This window comes from Manis pentadactyla, chromosome 10 (genome assembly GCF_030020395.1).
Source record: "Manis pentadactyla isolate mManPen7 chromosome 10, mManPen7.hap1, whole genome shotgun sequence".
Lineage (NCBI taxonomy): Eukaryota > Metazoa > Chordata > Mammalia > Pholidota > Manidae > Manis > Manis pentadactyla.
The window spans coordinates 45719448-45734403 of NC_080028.1; the positions used below are offsets into that span (position 1 = coordinate 45719448).

The 14956-nt window shown below is 39.5% G+C and overlaps 1 protein-coding gene across 1 annotated transcript; it reads left to right on the forward strand.

The window, feature by feature from the left end:
- Positions 1-1721: 1721 nt before the first annotated feature.
- On the forward strand, positions 1722-6340 carry LOC130679308 (olfactory receptor 6C2-like). Its single transcript, XM_057487918.1, has 2 exons — positions 1722-1818; positions 5326-6340. The coding sequence occupies exons 1-2, from the start codon at positions 1722-1724 to the stop codon at positions 6333-6335; spliced, it is 1107 nt and encodes a 368-aa protein (XP_057343901.1). The 3' UTR covers positions 6336-6340.
- The last annotated feature ends 8616 nt before the right edge of the window (positions 6341-14956 follow it).

Genomic DNA, 14956 nt, shown 5'->3' on the forward strand with positions numbered 1-14956 from the left:
AAGGAAAAACCCACAATTATAGCCAGAAATTTCAAAACACCATTCTCAATTATTGATTGAATCATTACCCAGAAATTCATTAGACATATAATAGACTTAACAATATCAACATGATCTGACACTTACAAAATATTCCAAGTACAACAACAAAAGGAGCAGAGTTGCTCTAAGGTTCACAGATAATATTTACCAAGTTAGACAATATTCAGGGCTCTAAAACGTCTTCTCAAATGTTCAATGATTCAAATTATACAAAGTACGTTATCTGGTTAAATGGAATTAAGCTAGAAATCAATAACAAATTTTCCTAGAAACACTCACAATTGGAAGACAAATATCAAAATTCCTGGGATACAGCTGAAGCAGTATTTGTTGGGAAATTTATGGCTCTATAGCAATAATTGATTAAAATCATTGTAATGTGCATCATTGGCCATAATCTTAGTCACACAGCCATGCCATCTAGTTGGGAAACTGGGTAGTATTTTATCTGGACACTTTGTACCCTGAATAAAATTGGGGTTCAGTTGTTACAGATAAGGGAATAAAAATGTGAGACAGGGAATTCCAAACCACACCATAACCCATCAGGATGTTCTTCAGAAATTTACTCCAAATATAGAGACGTATTTCCTTTCTTCCCAGCACACTCCCCCTGCCAGGGAAAATTTTCAATCACTCTGCCAACAGTGGGATGACAGCAGTATGTGACTTGTGAATTGGTCAGTCAGAGTGAGAAACCTCAGCAGAGGAGGAGTGAGTGGACTGAGTAAAGGGACAGCAAGAAACCTGTTCCAGTCGAGGCAGCAGGAACACACATGTGCTCCCTCATTTGACATGAGGATCAGCATGAGCAGCAAGTAAGCAAATGTCCAGAACTGACATTAGAGTGAAAAAAGACCTTGTTCAAGGTCACTGAGCAGTAATAAGCCATAAGAAAACCAGAAACATGTCCTGACACCAGGTAATTGTTTATCCAGTGCTTGGGATGCAAAACTCTCCTTTGCTCCAAATACCGAAAGTAGGTAGTTTCATTGCCTATCTGAAAAGTTGTAAGTAGAAGGAAAAATGATTAAAGTGAAGGCCAGGTAGCACTAGAACTGTTTGAAATTTAAATACAGGTGAGTGTCTCAAATATAGGGACAAGCAGCTAGGTTAGGATGCGGGGAGAAGTGGGATCTTTGTATTCAGATAAACTTTTGTTCAAAAACTGCCCCACCACAGGCAGGGTGTTCTGTCCATCATTTCTCTGCTCCTCAGTTTCCTCATCTGCAAAATGAAGATAGTTTTGTTCTTTGACTTTACCTAAGATTGATGTCAAAGAGTGTCTAATTCTAGGAGAAATATGAAGATTCCCTAAAGACATTAAAACAGAATTTAGATGACAGCAGACCACCCTCAGTATCTCTGAGGACATTGTCCCCACTGCTATGTGTGTTTTCACACTGTTGATTAGACTGCCACCAATTCATTAGTAACTTTTGAAACTGGGTCACTGAGGACTATTTTGTTGTTCATTCACATGTTCCCTGTGCCCTGGTAGCAGATATGCACATATAAGACATGATACTCTTGTACAATTTGCAGGGCAGCCTACCTCCCTGCCCAGGAAGATCAGATGCACCCTCTGACAAAACTAGAGAGAAACCTTCCTTATCTCTGCACATCCCTTTTCTACCTTTGGATTAACAGAGTACCTGGGAAACCTAGTGCCAAATGCCATGACGGGCTTGGTGAGGGAAGAGGGGTCTGAGACTGGGCTCATTCTATCAGGAGCTGTGAAAATCCAGGAGAGCTCTGTCAATTGTCAGACTTGCTGTGAGTGTGTGTGTGTGTATGTGTGTGTGAGTGTGTGTGTGTGTCTGTGCCCACACATGCACTTGTGTGTGGGTGAGACAAGTTAGAGACAGGTAGGGTGTGAGAATGGGAGAAGGGCACAAAAAGCTCCTCACCAACCTAATGCTCCTCAAATTGTGGTTCCCTCCAGGGCCTGGGGTAAAACACTGTCAGAAAGTGAGTGAGCATGAGATTGTCAAAACACATTTTTCTAAATTCTCAAAACATAGGCAGAGGGTGATACAGCCACTTTTATTTCCGTAATTCAGTTCATTATAACTGATAGTGTAGAAAAGTATTCAAGAGTCATTTCTGATCTGTTGTTATTCTGCAGGAAAATGGAAATGGAAATGTCTGCCATGGTCACTTTTGCCTTTGGAAAGGACAGTCACAGCTGTGAGTTGGACTGTAAGTACTTAAGAGGCAGAAAAATAAAAGGTATTGGAAAAGGCACTGCCACCCAGTAATATCCACTAAAGTCATGGATATCAAGTTATACCAACACTATAAATTACCTTACAGGGAACCTCACCTTATTCCCCACCTGTTATTGAGGTCAGTTTGGCCTCTTTGGGGAGGGGGCAGCATTTACTGTATTTGAATATCAACTATCTAGTCCATGGACAGCCTCTATCCCAAAAGAGAGGTTTCTTTCCAAACAAAAGTAGTATCACTGGGTGCATAATATTTTTAAATCATTAAATAGGAAGTCAATGAGGGAAAATATAGAATCTCGATGACTTACTATCCCCCCAGTGACAGTGAGAGTGGGCAGTCTTGCATAGGCTGCCCACAAGGCCTGCCTGTGAACATTAACTGAAAACAGTATTTCTGGGAGGAAGGTGGTAAATTTTTTCATTTATTTAGTGAAAGTATTTCAAACGTTAAATGATCCAAATTCAAAATAAGTGAATAACTCTCAGCCTCCCAGGGAAATGTTCCCAGTATAGCAGAGTGCTGGTGTGATTGTGTGTACAGGCTAGAAGGCAGCAGTCTTATATCCAAAGGATCTGCCCCACAGGGCTTACTGTATCACTAGGAGTTGTATTTTTTATAAAGGTTCAAGAATTAAAATACTGACTCTGAAGGTTCAGAAGAAGCATTAGGCATTTTAAATATCAAATTAATGATTATTCAAATGAAAATGTCACTGAGTCCACCACTTTACTATCAATAGAGAAGAATTAAAGATTTGATAAGAAAAGCAGAGAATAATTTTAGATTCCAGAACTTTGTAGGAGAGGGAGAGCTGGAGTGACAATGTCAGAAACCAGGACAAGGGTGAAGACTCTTCTGCACTTGAAGGGATGGAAGCAGGGAGGAAAATTAGGAGTGCAGAGCAAACCTGACCTGTCATTTAGTTTGGCCCACCAGATACTTCTCCTGGCGAGTACATGGCAAGGTGCTATCTCTGCAGTGACCATCTCTCCTGTAAGCTCAGGAAGGAGTTATTCTGTTCCAGATTCATGCCTGTGAACCCTGAGCCATGCCCTTGCTCAGTCAGCTTATGCTGACAATGACTCTGACAACTTTAGTAGAAACAAAAGAACCGAGAGAAACAGAACGAACATAGAAAAATATGAACAGCTACCAATGTAACTAAGAGCTATTGCAAGGGAACAGAGTTGTTAATGTCCCCAATCCAAAGTTGCGTTTCCATTGTTGTCTTGTGTTACCATGTCACAGAGTATGCATTAGCCTGACGCACTTTCTCCCGCTGGTAGCCTGAAAGCTCTTTAAGGAGAAATTTGTTAACTGTCAGGTCTCCAGTCTCTGATATTATGTTCTTTAAATATAAGATACTTGTTAAATATTATTTAAATGAATAAATGTAGATTGCTTACTTGAGCTATAGGAAAGAAGAGTAACCTAATGTAGTTTTGATTTTCTACTAAAACATACATTGGGTGCAACTGGGGTAATCTTTGGATCACTTATGAAATTAGTTCTTCTTATCATATAAAATGTGCAGTTTGTCTGCAAATCCTGAAGTTATGCCTAAATTTTCTCAATTATCAATTATTCCCCTAATAAAATGCAAAAATATACTATAGGCTGATATATTTATTATTAACTACAGATAACACCAGTGAGAATGCATTAACCAGATCTTCTTTTACAGAATGGATACCTGAGAGCAGCTCCTTAAAATATGAATTTTTTAGCCATGAGGGTAAGTTTGGGCATGAAGGTGAGGGTAATTTCCTGATCACCCATCAAATGAAATTCCTGAGGGAGTCTTTAAACTTCTGGGAATGTCAGTTTGGAAATTCAATGAGGAAGTTAGGGTACTTTAAAATGTATTTACTAAGATTGCTTCATATGTGTACACTTATTTCTGGATGTTGTTCGGCAAGATGCATTTTCTAAAAGTCAAAGAACATAAGTAACAGGGTTAGGGAGCTGGTTGGTAAAATGGTGGAAGACAGGTTTTGAGGGTAGGAACAGCAGAAATTGTTCAAAGGAGAGGTCACTGAAATATATTCTGGGACAGATTCTGAGTGTTGTACTGCAAAGAGCGCAGGGTTGATCAGGGGTTTAAGAAAGCAAACACCACAGATCCTTCCCTCTGGGACCTGCCCACACCCCAAAGCCCCACACCAGGACTCAACCTGGCTGATATCCCAGTTCCAGAAAACTTTTCTTTATACCAATTCAGGAAACTTTCTGCCTAAGCAGTCCCAAAACTGGCTTAGAAATAACTCCATTTGCCTACATACATGTGAAAAAAAAATGTACGTATTTGTATTTTAAATATTTGACTACCTATTTAGAAATAACTTGGAGTACAAAGAGCAGAACTAACACTTTTAAATGAATGTGCTGCTGTCAAAACTCAGCTTAACAGCCTAACATGATCAGGGTAAAATACTGATGCACATTCTTCCAAGCCCATAGAACAGCACCAAGAGTGAAGCATATGCAAACTATGGGCTTTGATGTCTCCATGTGGGTCCATCAATTTTAGCACATGTACTAGTTTGATGAGAGTGCTGACAACAGGGGTAGGCTGCACATCTGTGGACAGGAGGGATATGGGAAATCTCTGTACCTTATGCTCAATTTTGCTGTGGTCCTAAAATTGCTCTATAAATTATTGTAAAACACACAATAATGCTACTTAAGAGATCCTTCCTGATTTTGAAAATGGAGCATTTCAGTCTGGTGTGCAAAAGCAAAGAAAGATGAGGTTGGAAGAAGAAAACTTCAAACATGACCTAATTTCCTCCAGGCTAAGGACAAGAAGATCTGTACCACAAGACAATAATCTTGAGAAACTGCAAATTACACATATGATTTATGTTTTGTTTGGCTTTTGACATTTTTGTAAATGCTCTTTCTAATCAGAGAATTATAAGCATAAGATCAGTCTTAGATATTTCCTGTAGCTGCTTCCTGGTAAGATGTCAGAGGCACTGCTATTAACAACTGGCCAATAAGGAAAAGAAGGAAGTGCGTGTGAGCAGCTTGCTGGGTGTTTGCATCCAGGTTCCAGGGCCAGCTTCTTGCGGCACTTCTCTCTTCAGGTGGAATCGCTCTTGACTTGGCACAAGGCAGTGATAAGGAATCACACAGCAATAACCACATTCATCCTGCTGGGATTGACAGATGACCCAAAACTACAAGTCTTGCTCTTTGTATTTTTGTTTATCACCTACCTATTGAGTGTGGCTGGGAACCTCACCATTATCACCCTCACACTGTGGGATTCCCATCTTAAAACTCCCATGTATTTTTTTCTCCGAAATTTCTCTTTCTTAGAAGTTTCATTCACCACTGTCTGTATCCCCAGATTCCTTTATGCTATGATATCTGGAGATAATACAGTTACTTATAATGCTTGTGCCACCCAGATATTTTTTGTTGTCCTCCTTGTAGCAACAGAATTTTTTCTCCTTGCCGCCATGTCCTATGACCGCTATGTGGCAATCTGTAAGCCTCTGCATTACATGACCATCATGAACAGCAGAGTCTGCACTACACTTGTTCTCTGCTGTTGGATTGCAGGCCTATTAATCATCCTCCCAGCCCTTGGCTTGGGCCTCCAGCTGGAATTCTGTGACTCGAATGTGATTGATCATTTCGGCTGTGACACAGCTCCTATTTTAAAGATAACCTGCTCAGACACAGCGTTAATAGAGCGAATTGCCTTGAGTTTTGCTGCGCTGACGCTCACTGTGACCTTGGTGTGTGTCGTCCTCTCCTACACTTACATCATCAAGACCATTCTCAGATTCCCTTCTGCCCAGCAAAGGAAGAAGGCCTTTTCCACCTGCTCCTCCCACATGGTTGTGGTTTCCTTCAGTTATGGCAGCTGCATCTTCATCTACATCAAGCCCTCAGCAAAGGAAGGAGTAGCTATTAATAAAGTGGTGTCTGTGCTCACTACGTCCGTTGCCACTTTGCTTAATCCATTCATTTATACACTTCGAAACAAACAAGTGAAAGATGCCTTCAAAGACACAGCAAAATGGATTGGATTTCTCATAAAGAAGTAAGAGACTATTCATGTTTTTTTTTTTACTAAGCTTAAGTAAATTTAAATATGAATAATCCATGAGCAATATTCATGACTTTGCCAAATAAATGGTTTCTTCCTATTCTGCAGATTTTTCAACATAATCTTCCCTTAAAAACATTTTCCCTTTACAATTCAAAAGCCAAAATCAAGATATTTCTGTCTCCTTTCAGTTTTATTTTTAGAATGGTTTCTTCAATAAATGCATGTTCCAGAGACCTGAGTCCACACAGTGCTCAATGTCATAGGAAGGAAATGCAAATAAATGAAGTTCCATCTAAGGCTACATAGACTTCTCATGCTTTGGAGTATATGTGCCCAGAGACTATATTTCGTTTGTTGGGAATACTTCAATACTTAACCCCTAATTGTTTAAGAGGATATTAAGATTCTTAGAAAAATCTTCAGAATTGATCAAGTATATGCTCCAGAGGTCTTCCTTATTATACTATGTCCTCTTTTCAAGAATGAGTAGAAGGTGTTAATGGGACAGCTTCAAAATCAGTGAAGATAACTACATGCTTTCTTTTAAACCAATTTATCAACACACAAAAATGTTTCAATTGGCTTTCTGGAAGTTATGCAAGTACACTGCATCCTGAAATATTATGAAAACCTAAAAGAAAGAGCGATAATTCCAAGTACTGCATGTCTTCCGTTGGGATTGTCTTTGAAGGTATTTAGATATGGACTCTAAGGGAACAAGCCAGAATTTAGAAGAAGGATACCTAAATCTTGGTTTGATAAGTTTCCCAATATCCAGACCTTGATTTAAGAACAATGTTAGTGTGGGGGCTGGGCAAAATGGGTGGAGGGAGTAAGTATATAGTGGTGGATGGTAACTAGACTTTAGGTGGTGATCACTTTTTACTATATACAGATATTGAATTATAATATTGTAAACTTAAATGCTTATAATATTATAACCGATTTTATCTCAGTTAAAAACAGAAGAATGTTAAAGATTAGGAGGTTGGTTTGAAACATCAAAAAAATGATAATTCAAGAATGACATTTCAGGGGCATTTGGTTGCTTCGCATAAATACCAACAAAACTCCAAACATTCTCCAGCTTTTCTTTTAGTAATTTAAGCATGCATTATTTGGTGTATTTACTTAGTAATTGGGTTGATTACTCTAGCTGAGTTCTAAATCCTTAACAAAAAGTGTTTACCCATGAATCTCATTGTATTGGATGATCATGGAGAAAGTTAAAAATATTGTAAAGATTCAAATAATACCCTGCCCACTTCATGAACCAAGTGCATCGCAATAGGACCATTAATGGAAATTTAGTAGGTTGATGAAAAATAATCCTTATCTGTTTTACATAATGAGATATTCTTCTCTTGTTCACCTACTCAGAAAGAGGGAATGCAAAAAGGTGGCATTGTGTCAGGTGTTTGAGCTGGAATTACTGCATCAAATACCTGAGGTCACTCTTGGACTCCAGCTCATAAACATGACTCTAATATTATTGAAATTGATCAGGGCTTTTCACGTTGCCCAGTTTGGACAAATGAAAATATTCAGGATGTTGTGGAATTTAATTTTATGTGCAAGTTGGAGGAATTTCACATCGAATGGGCACATTTTTACCCCATCCCACTTTACTTGCTCTTCTTCCTATATCTCATATTTCAGTCACTAAGTATTATGAATTTCTTTCATCAAAAAGTTAGTGCTTGCATCTCATATTCCTGTCTTAGCTCTAATCTAAAATCTTATCTTTAAATCAGAATTATTTTGAGAATCACCTAATAATATTCTATTTCTAATCTCTTCACCTTATTGTTAACTAAAGCAAAATATCACAATTTATATTACCCTAAACACTACTTTAGTGTACTAACTGCTTAACGTCTTCCAGAAACTTCTCATTTTTAACTTTGAAATTCATCCTGTTAGCAGTCAAGAGTTTCCAAAATCTGTGTTCAACCTCTTTAATCCAAACAGTTTCTGCAATTCCTTGACATTAAACTTAATCCAAAAACTAAGCTTTTCACATTAGTCACTCACTTGAAATACCCTTCATTCTCTCCTATTCAAACTCTATTTATCCCCTACTCAAACAATTGCCATTTTCAGAGCCAAGCTCAAATCTACCCTCCATTTCCCCCCCATCCTCTTTGCCCAAAATGATTTTCTATTCCTATAAACCCCTCTAGGAATTATTAATTCCACATATTTTGTCATTATTCCTCCAATTGTTTTACACTGCTTATGTTTTGTTTATACATATTAATCATGATTCTATAATTCTCCAAGTGCAAATATTTTTGACAATAGAAACATTAAAACCATTCTTGACAGTAGATACCGGTTTATCATTGCTACACTAGTTCTCAATTGTAGAAACGGAATTATAGAAACTGCATTACCTGAACTCTTTGATAAGAACACTTTTTATAAGATGTCTCATGTAGTTCAGTAATATGTGATTGTGGATGCTTTTAATATTTATAAATTATTTGCTCATTGTGCTCCATTTTATCCAACAATTCTAATGAAACCACATTCTCCCCTCCTCATTAGATATAATCTAATTTGGTATCACCTAGACCTTATAGTACAATTGCTCACATCATTTCTCCTGTTTCTGTCCAAGACCTGTCATCATTCTTTCATCTATTCATTCAACAATTATTGAGTAGCTACTATGTCCCAGGTACTGTTTTATGAATAGATAGGACAAGGTTCTGGACTTTTGGAGCTTTTATTGCACTCTCAGAAAGGAAAAAGAAGATGCTTGTATGCAAGCAGGATCTCCCAAATTCATCCCTTCCTTTAGTTTTTAGAACTCTTTAGTATGGGCCTTCAAAGAAAATAAATATAAATATATTCACATTAATGAAGTATGTCAAATAAACAAAGAAATCAATGGAAAGATCTTCCAGTGGACAAAGCTGAACAATTTGGTAACAAAATATATAGAATAGAATTAGATTATAATCCAAAGTGTAAGATATCTATCTAGGTATACATACTGATGTAAATAAATGACTAAATCAATTAGTAAATTAGGGAAAAGAGACAAATCTGTTACAGAAGAATTCCACATAATTTATGTAGATATTCCATCCTAAAGGAAGGGAAAGCATTATAGTGAAGAAACTGACAAACACTGTCAGTGACCCAGGTCAATAACAATCATGTCAGTTTGATAGTATGTATCCTTGACATGATGTGATAAAAATGACTCTTTACCTCTGTTGGTCTTCTTCCCAGTAGCATCAGACCAATTCTAACAGTGGAACATCCTATAAAATACCTGACCAGTTAACTCCTCAAAACTGTCATAGTCTTCAAATATAAGGAAAGTCTGAGAAACTGCCATGGTCAAGAGGAACCTAAGGATAGATGAAAACTAGATTGAAAACTAGATGCAATGTGATATCCTAGTCAGGATCCTGGCATAGAAAAAAGATATTAGGTGAAAACCGAGGAAATCTGAATGAAGTATGGGTTTTATTTAATAGTGATATATCACTATTAGTCCTTTAATTGTAACAAATGTATAGTAATTTAAGATATTAATAATAGAGGAAACTTAGCATGTGATATATGGGAACCATATAGCCATACTATATATTCAGTTTTTCTGTATATCCAAAACTATACTTCAGAAAATTTTAAGGTATCTTTTACAGGATACTCAATGCAAGGATACCATTCAACCACATTGTTCCCTCTCTCTTGATCTTTTCTTTAGCCTGCTGATGACTTGTATTTGATGCTCCCATTGCCAACCAGTCTCTCTGAAAAATCTCTTAAACATCTGTTTAACTTCTGTTCTTCAAGATGGCAACAAAAGCCTTATTAGTCCCTCAGAACCAGGACCCCCAGGTTAAGAGTGTTGTTTGTCAGCACAATTGATAGAGCAGCACTCAGGATATGAGAATCCGGTTTTGGCAGAAGACATCAGAACTTCTGCCTACATGGCTTTTGCATCTCTGGTATATGGAGGTGGAAAACATTGTTATGTCCACTTCTGAAATGGGTAGACTGGATTCCCTGACAACTCACCCTTCCCTCCAGAAGTGGTTGCAAAGTGCCCATCACAACATAGGGAATCAGGTGCTTCTGGAATGGCTGACAGCAGCCATCAGGGCTGTTTGGCCTACTCAGGGTGATTTACCATATTTACCCACTAGCGGTAAAATCTATGCACAGCTTGGGCAAGTGTTACAGGGGCTGGCATGAAAAATATCACCTATCATATAGACCCCCAGGGCCCCAATGAGGAGTTGTTCATCACAGGAATGAGAAATCTGGTGCTCCATACAACTCCCCCATCTCTCTTTGGGTCCCTAGTGACTATTATTGCTCCCTACATAGGCAACCCAAAGTGAGGCTACTCGTATGTTAGCAGATTTGGGCGAGGTTGAAACAGTAAGAGCCCTGAAGGAAGTATGGGCTACGACTGAAAGGAGAGGTGCAAAGGCCCCGTGAAGGTCTCGGGGATGCAGATGTGGGTTAATTTGATAAAGGCTGAGGTAGTGAAAAAGCTTGCTGGGCAGCCCAATAGGATCTTGTTAGAACGGTGGCACCAATTAAAGCCAGAGCAGCAGTTCCAGGCACTGAGGTCCAGGACATTGGCATATTTACAACAGGGTAGTGCCCTTTACACTAGCCCCTTAAGTGGAGAATTCCAAAACTTATTGGGTCTAGTGAAATATACCAGTGGAAAACAGGAAGAGCTTGCTTTTGAGCCAGTGGTGGCAGAGAGTCCTTATCAGGAGAGAAAATTCCCTATACTTGAGGATGCTTGGTATATAGATGACTCCAGTGGCAGGCAGCCCCTAAAGTGGAGGGCTGTGGCTTTCCATCCTAAGACTGACACAATGTTCTAACAAGATCCTATTGGGCTACCCAGCAAGATGGAGAGGGAAAGAGCAGTCAATGGGCTGAATTGCAGGCAGTATGGTTCATGATCACCCAGGATCCCTCCCATATAGTTGTCTGCACTGAGAGCTGGGCCATCTAATGGGGCTGAACCCTACGGCTACCAACATGGTACCATGTCAGCTGGATGGTTGGTCATTGGCCTCTTTCGCAGCAAGAGTTGTAGCAAGACCTACGGGCCTCTGGTCAGACTACACTGTTACCATATAACATGTGACTGTCCATTTGCCTTTGGCATCCCCAGGGAATGATGAAGCAGACACATTGGCCCAGGTGTGCTGGCTAGAAGGAAAGCCTGTCTCTGCTGTGGCCCAATTGTTACATCTGTGTTTGTTGCACATAGGGCAAAAGACAACATGGGCTGTAGCTCATCAGCGTGGCTTGCCATTGACCTTTGAAGAAGTCAGCAGATCCTGGAAGGAGTGCCATGTGTGATCAAGGAGGAACTTACACCGAGTCCTGCAGCAACATGGGACAATAGTACAGGGGCTGATACCCCTTGTCAGGTGGCAGATAGACTATATTGGGCCTCTGCCCATATCAGAAGGATATCGGTATACCATGACTTGTGTGGACATGGCTACTGGACTGTTGGTTGCTTTTCCTGCATGTTGTGCAAATCAGCAAACCACCAAGAGGGTCCTAAAGTGTCTCTTTGCAGCCTATGGCTGGCTGCAGGTAATTGAGAGCAATCAAGACACCTACTTTACTGGACATGCGTTACAAGGATGGGTGCAGCAATTTGGAATAAAGTGGAAGTTCCATGAACCATATAACCCTACCAGGGCAGGCATGCATGATAGAGAGGTACAAAAGTTTGTTGAAATCTGTCCTGAAGTTGGATATCAATTGTCTGTGGGTCTGGTCTGTTCGCCTTTGGATAGTGTTATGGTGTTTGAATGAGAAGGAGCTTTAAGACCTGTGGATATGTTAACACACCTTACTGCCTCTCTTATACAACCATATGGGTAAACCAAAGAAGAGTTATTGAAGCTAGGATATGGTCAGCCGGGCAACATCTTGCTGCCAGTCCCTACTACAGTAAATCCTGGAGTCGTTGTTGAATGGACCTGGCCCTGGACATTTCGACACATGGATCAGCGATGGCTGGCCTTTCTAGCACCTTGGGGAAAAGGCCTGGAAGCTGGCCTCCTGTGTATTCCTGGAGTAACATCAAGTGTCCCCCAAAGATAACTGTAGTGTTCTCAAAACATCCATGAGGTAAGAGCATCTTACAGGGAAGTTTTTTATCTTTATGGCCAGTGCGTGTACCTCCCATAGCCCTATATATTGACCCATCTGTAAGTCCCACAGGGCAGGAGGTGAAAGTCTGGTATGATAGACCAGGATGAGATACCATTCCTGCTACTATTCTATCACAGGACCACTTTCTTGCATGTTTCCTACCTGATGGACAAGATTTGCCTATGCTGGTGTCATTAAAACATGTATCTTACCATCCTCAAGGTTATTTTCTTCTACAGTCCTTGTGGCCTGGATGCGCTCCCATGCTGCAGCTGCCCTGTGATAATTGCTCTGAACTCTCTACCTCTTCAGCTACTGCCTGCTGGAATGGATGAGCTTTGGACTTAATCTGCATAGGACTTAGAACCTAGCTGAATCCTCTGTCTTGAGGGTTGTCATGATTTTATTGATGTTGCTATTGTATGTCATTAGTCTGGTCATAATGTGCAAGTTTTCTCACCCAGGGACCATTGCTGAAAGTGGAGAACGAGTAGATTGTAAGGCAAGATTTCTAGAGGTGTGGCGTGTGGGTAAAATTGTAATATTTCCAGAACATCTTGCCTGGCTTTAGTGCATCTGCTTATCAACATGCATTCCTCAAGGGTGGAGAGTAGTTCATCTCCATATCAATGGGTAATTACCTGGGCTATGGAGGACTTATCTGAACCTGAGAGGTTGGAGGAAGGTCTTGCTTGCTTCTGCTGGAGCAGCAAAGAGAAATGACCCTGGACTTTAGTTTGTAAGCAATAAACAGGTTTTAAACTTTATTTCTCCTTTTGACTGATTATGGTTTTAGAGGTATTTTGTCCTGGGATTTCCTCTCCCCAGAGTTACACCACTTTCTCTTTAAAATGTTCTCATACCTTCTGTTACTGAGGTGAAAAATCCACTGAAGGGACTCATCTCTTTGTTTATATTTCATATGTCTGTTTGATTGATTCTGGTTTTGAAAGAATAAAATTCCATAATTCAGCAAAGTTTTCATGATAAAATCTATACCAGGTACTGAGTGTGGGGTGTAAAGGACAGTATAAGAATTTAAGATCCTTGACCTGGGGGAATTTATATTACAGTTGGTGGTAATGAAGAGGAAAACAGATAATTTCAGACAGTGTTGATTATTAGGAAAAAAGTAATAAAAACTGGATACTGGGTAGGCTCACCAAATTTGGTGGTCAGGGGAGAGACCTATGAATAGGTGACCTTTGACCTGAGCCCTCAGTGATGAGATGCACCCAGGAGTGTGCTGATAGAACATTCTAGGCAGGTGGCTCAGTATGTGCAAAGGCCAAACGAAGTAGGGTTGCCTTGAGAATGAGAGAGAGTGCCAGATAACTAGAGTGTGGTCAAATACAGTGGGAATTACAGGAGATGGCTAGTAGACTATGGCATAGACTTTGTTCTAGGGATGATAGGAAGCTATTGTATTTTAAAATAAGAGGGGCTATTAACCAATGAGCACTAAGTAAAGGTCCCACCAGTTGCCCTGAAGAAAATAGTTGTAGAAAGCAGTCAAGATTGTAAAGAGAGATCAGTTAGAGAGAGTTGATTGGCATTTTTATCTAGTGTGTTGGCCCTTCTGACTGTTACATTAGAGATTTATTTCAATTAGAAAAGATAGAATTTGCTGATGTCCTGGTCTGGGAGTGTAGGAAAGTAAAGAGTCGTGTATATCTCAAGTTTTCATTTGAGTGACTGACTGATGAGGTTGCTAAAACTTAGATCAAGGGGAGGAAAGTCTGGGTGGAAAACTGAAGTTTTACTTTGTGTACATTAAATAAGCATTTGACATAGTTATTCAGCATGACATATCTATGACTATAGCTGTATGTAATTCTATTTATCTATCATCTGTGTATCTGATCATAACTAATATACATATGGCATCTAAATTACATGATTAGTAAGGTCACCTTGGGAGAGTGTGTAGCTATGAGGGCAGGAGGGTGAATGGAATCTCTGTCATGTGAAACTTGGTTCAGAAAAGTGCTCTGAAAAGGACGGAGCAGTGGGGGATGAATAACACCAGGAGTGCGGTAGTAAAGAAATGAAAAACAGAGTTTTTGATGAGAAGCTGTTTAAATGTGAGTTTGAGGAACATGAAGACTAATGAGTGATTATTCCATTTGATAGTAAGGAAGTGTCTGGTTCCTTTGAAAAATGGATTTTCCATACTATAGTAAGGTGGAGGCCAGAAGACTGGAGTCAGGAGTTGCTAATTAGCATATAAGCTCCAGTTATGCAAGATGAGTAAGCTCTAGAGATCTGCTATGCAACAGAGCACCTACAGTTACTACCATATTGTACATTAAGAATTTGTTAGGAGGATAGATCTCATACTAAGTGCTACCACAACAAAAAGTCTGAGGAAGAACTAGTAAACATTAGTATTCCAATAACAATAAAAACTCTTCCCTTGGGAAAAAAAAATAGGCTGATGGAAAGCAAGGA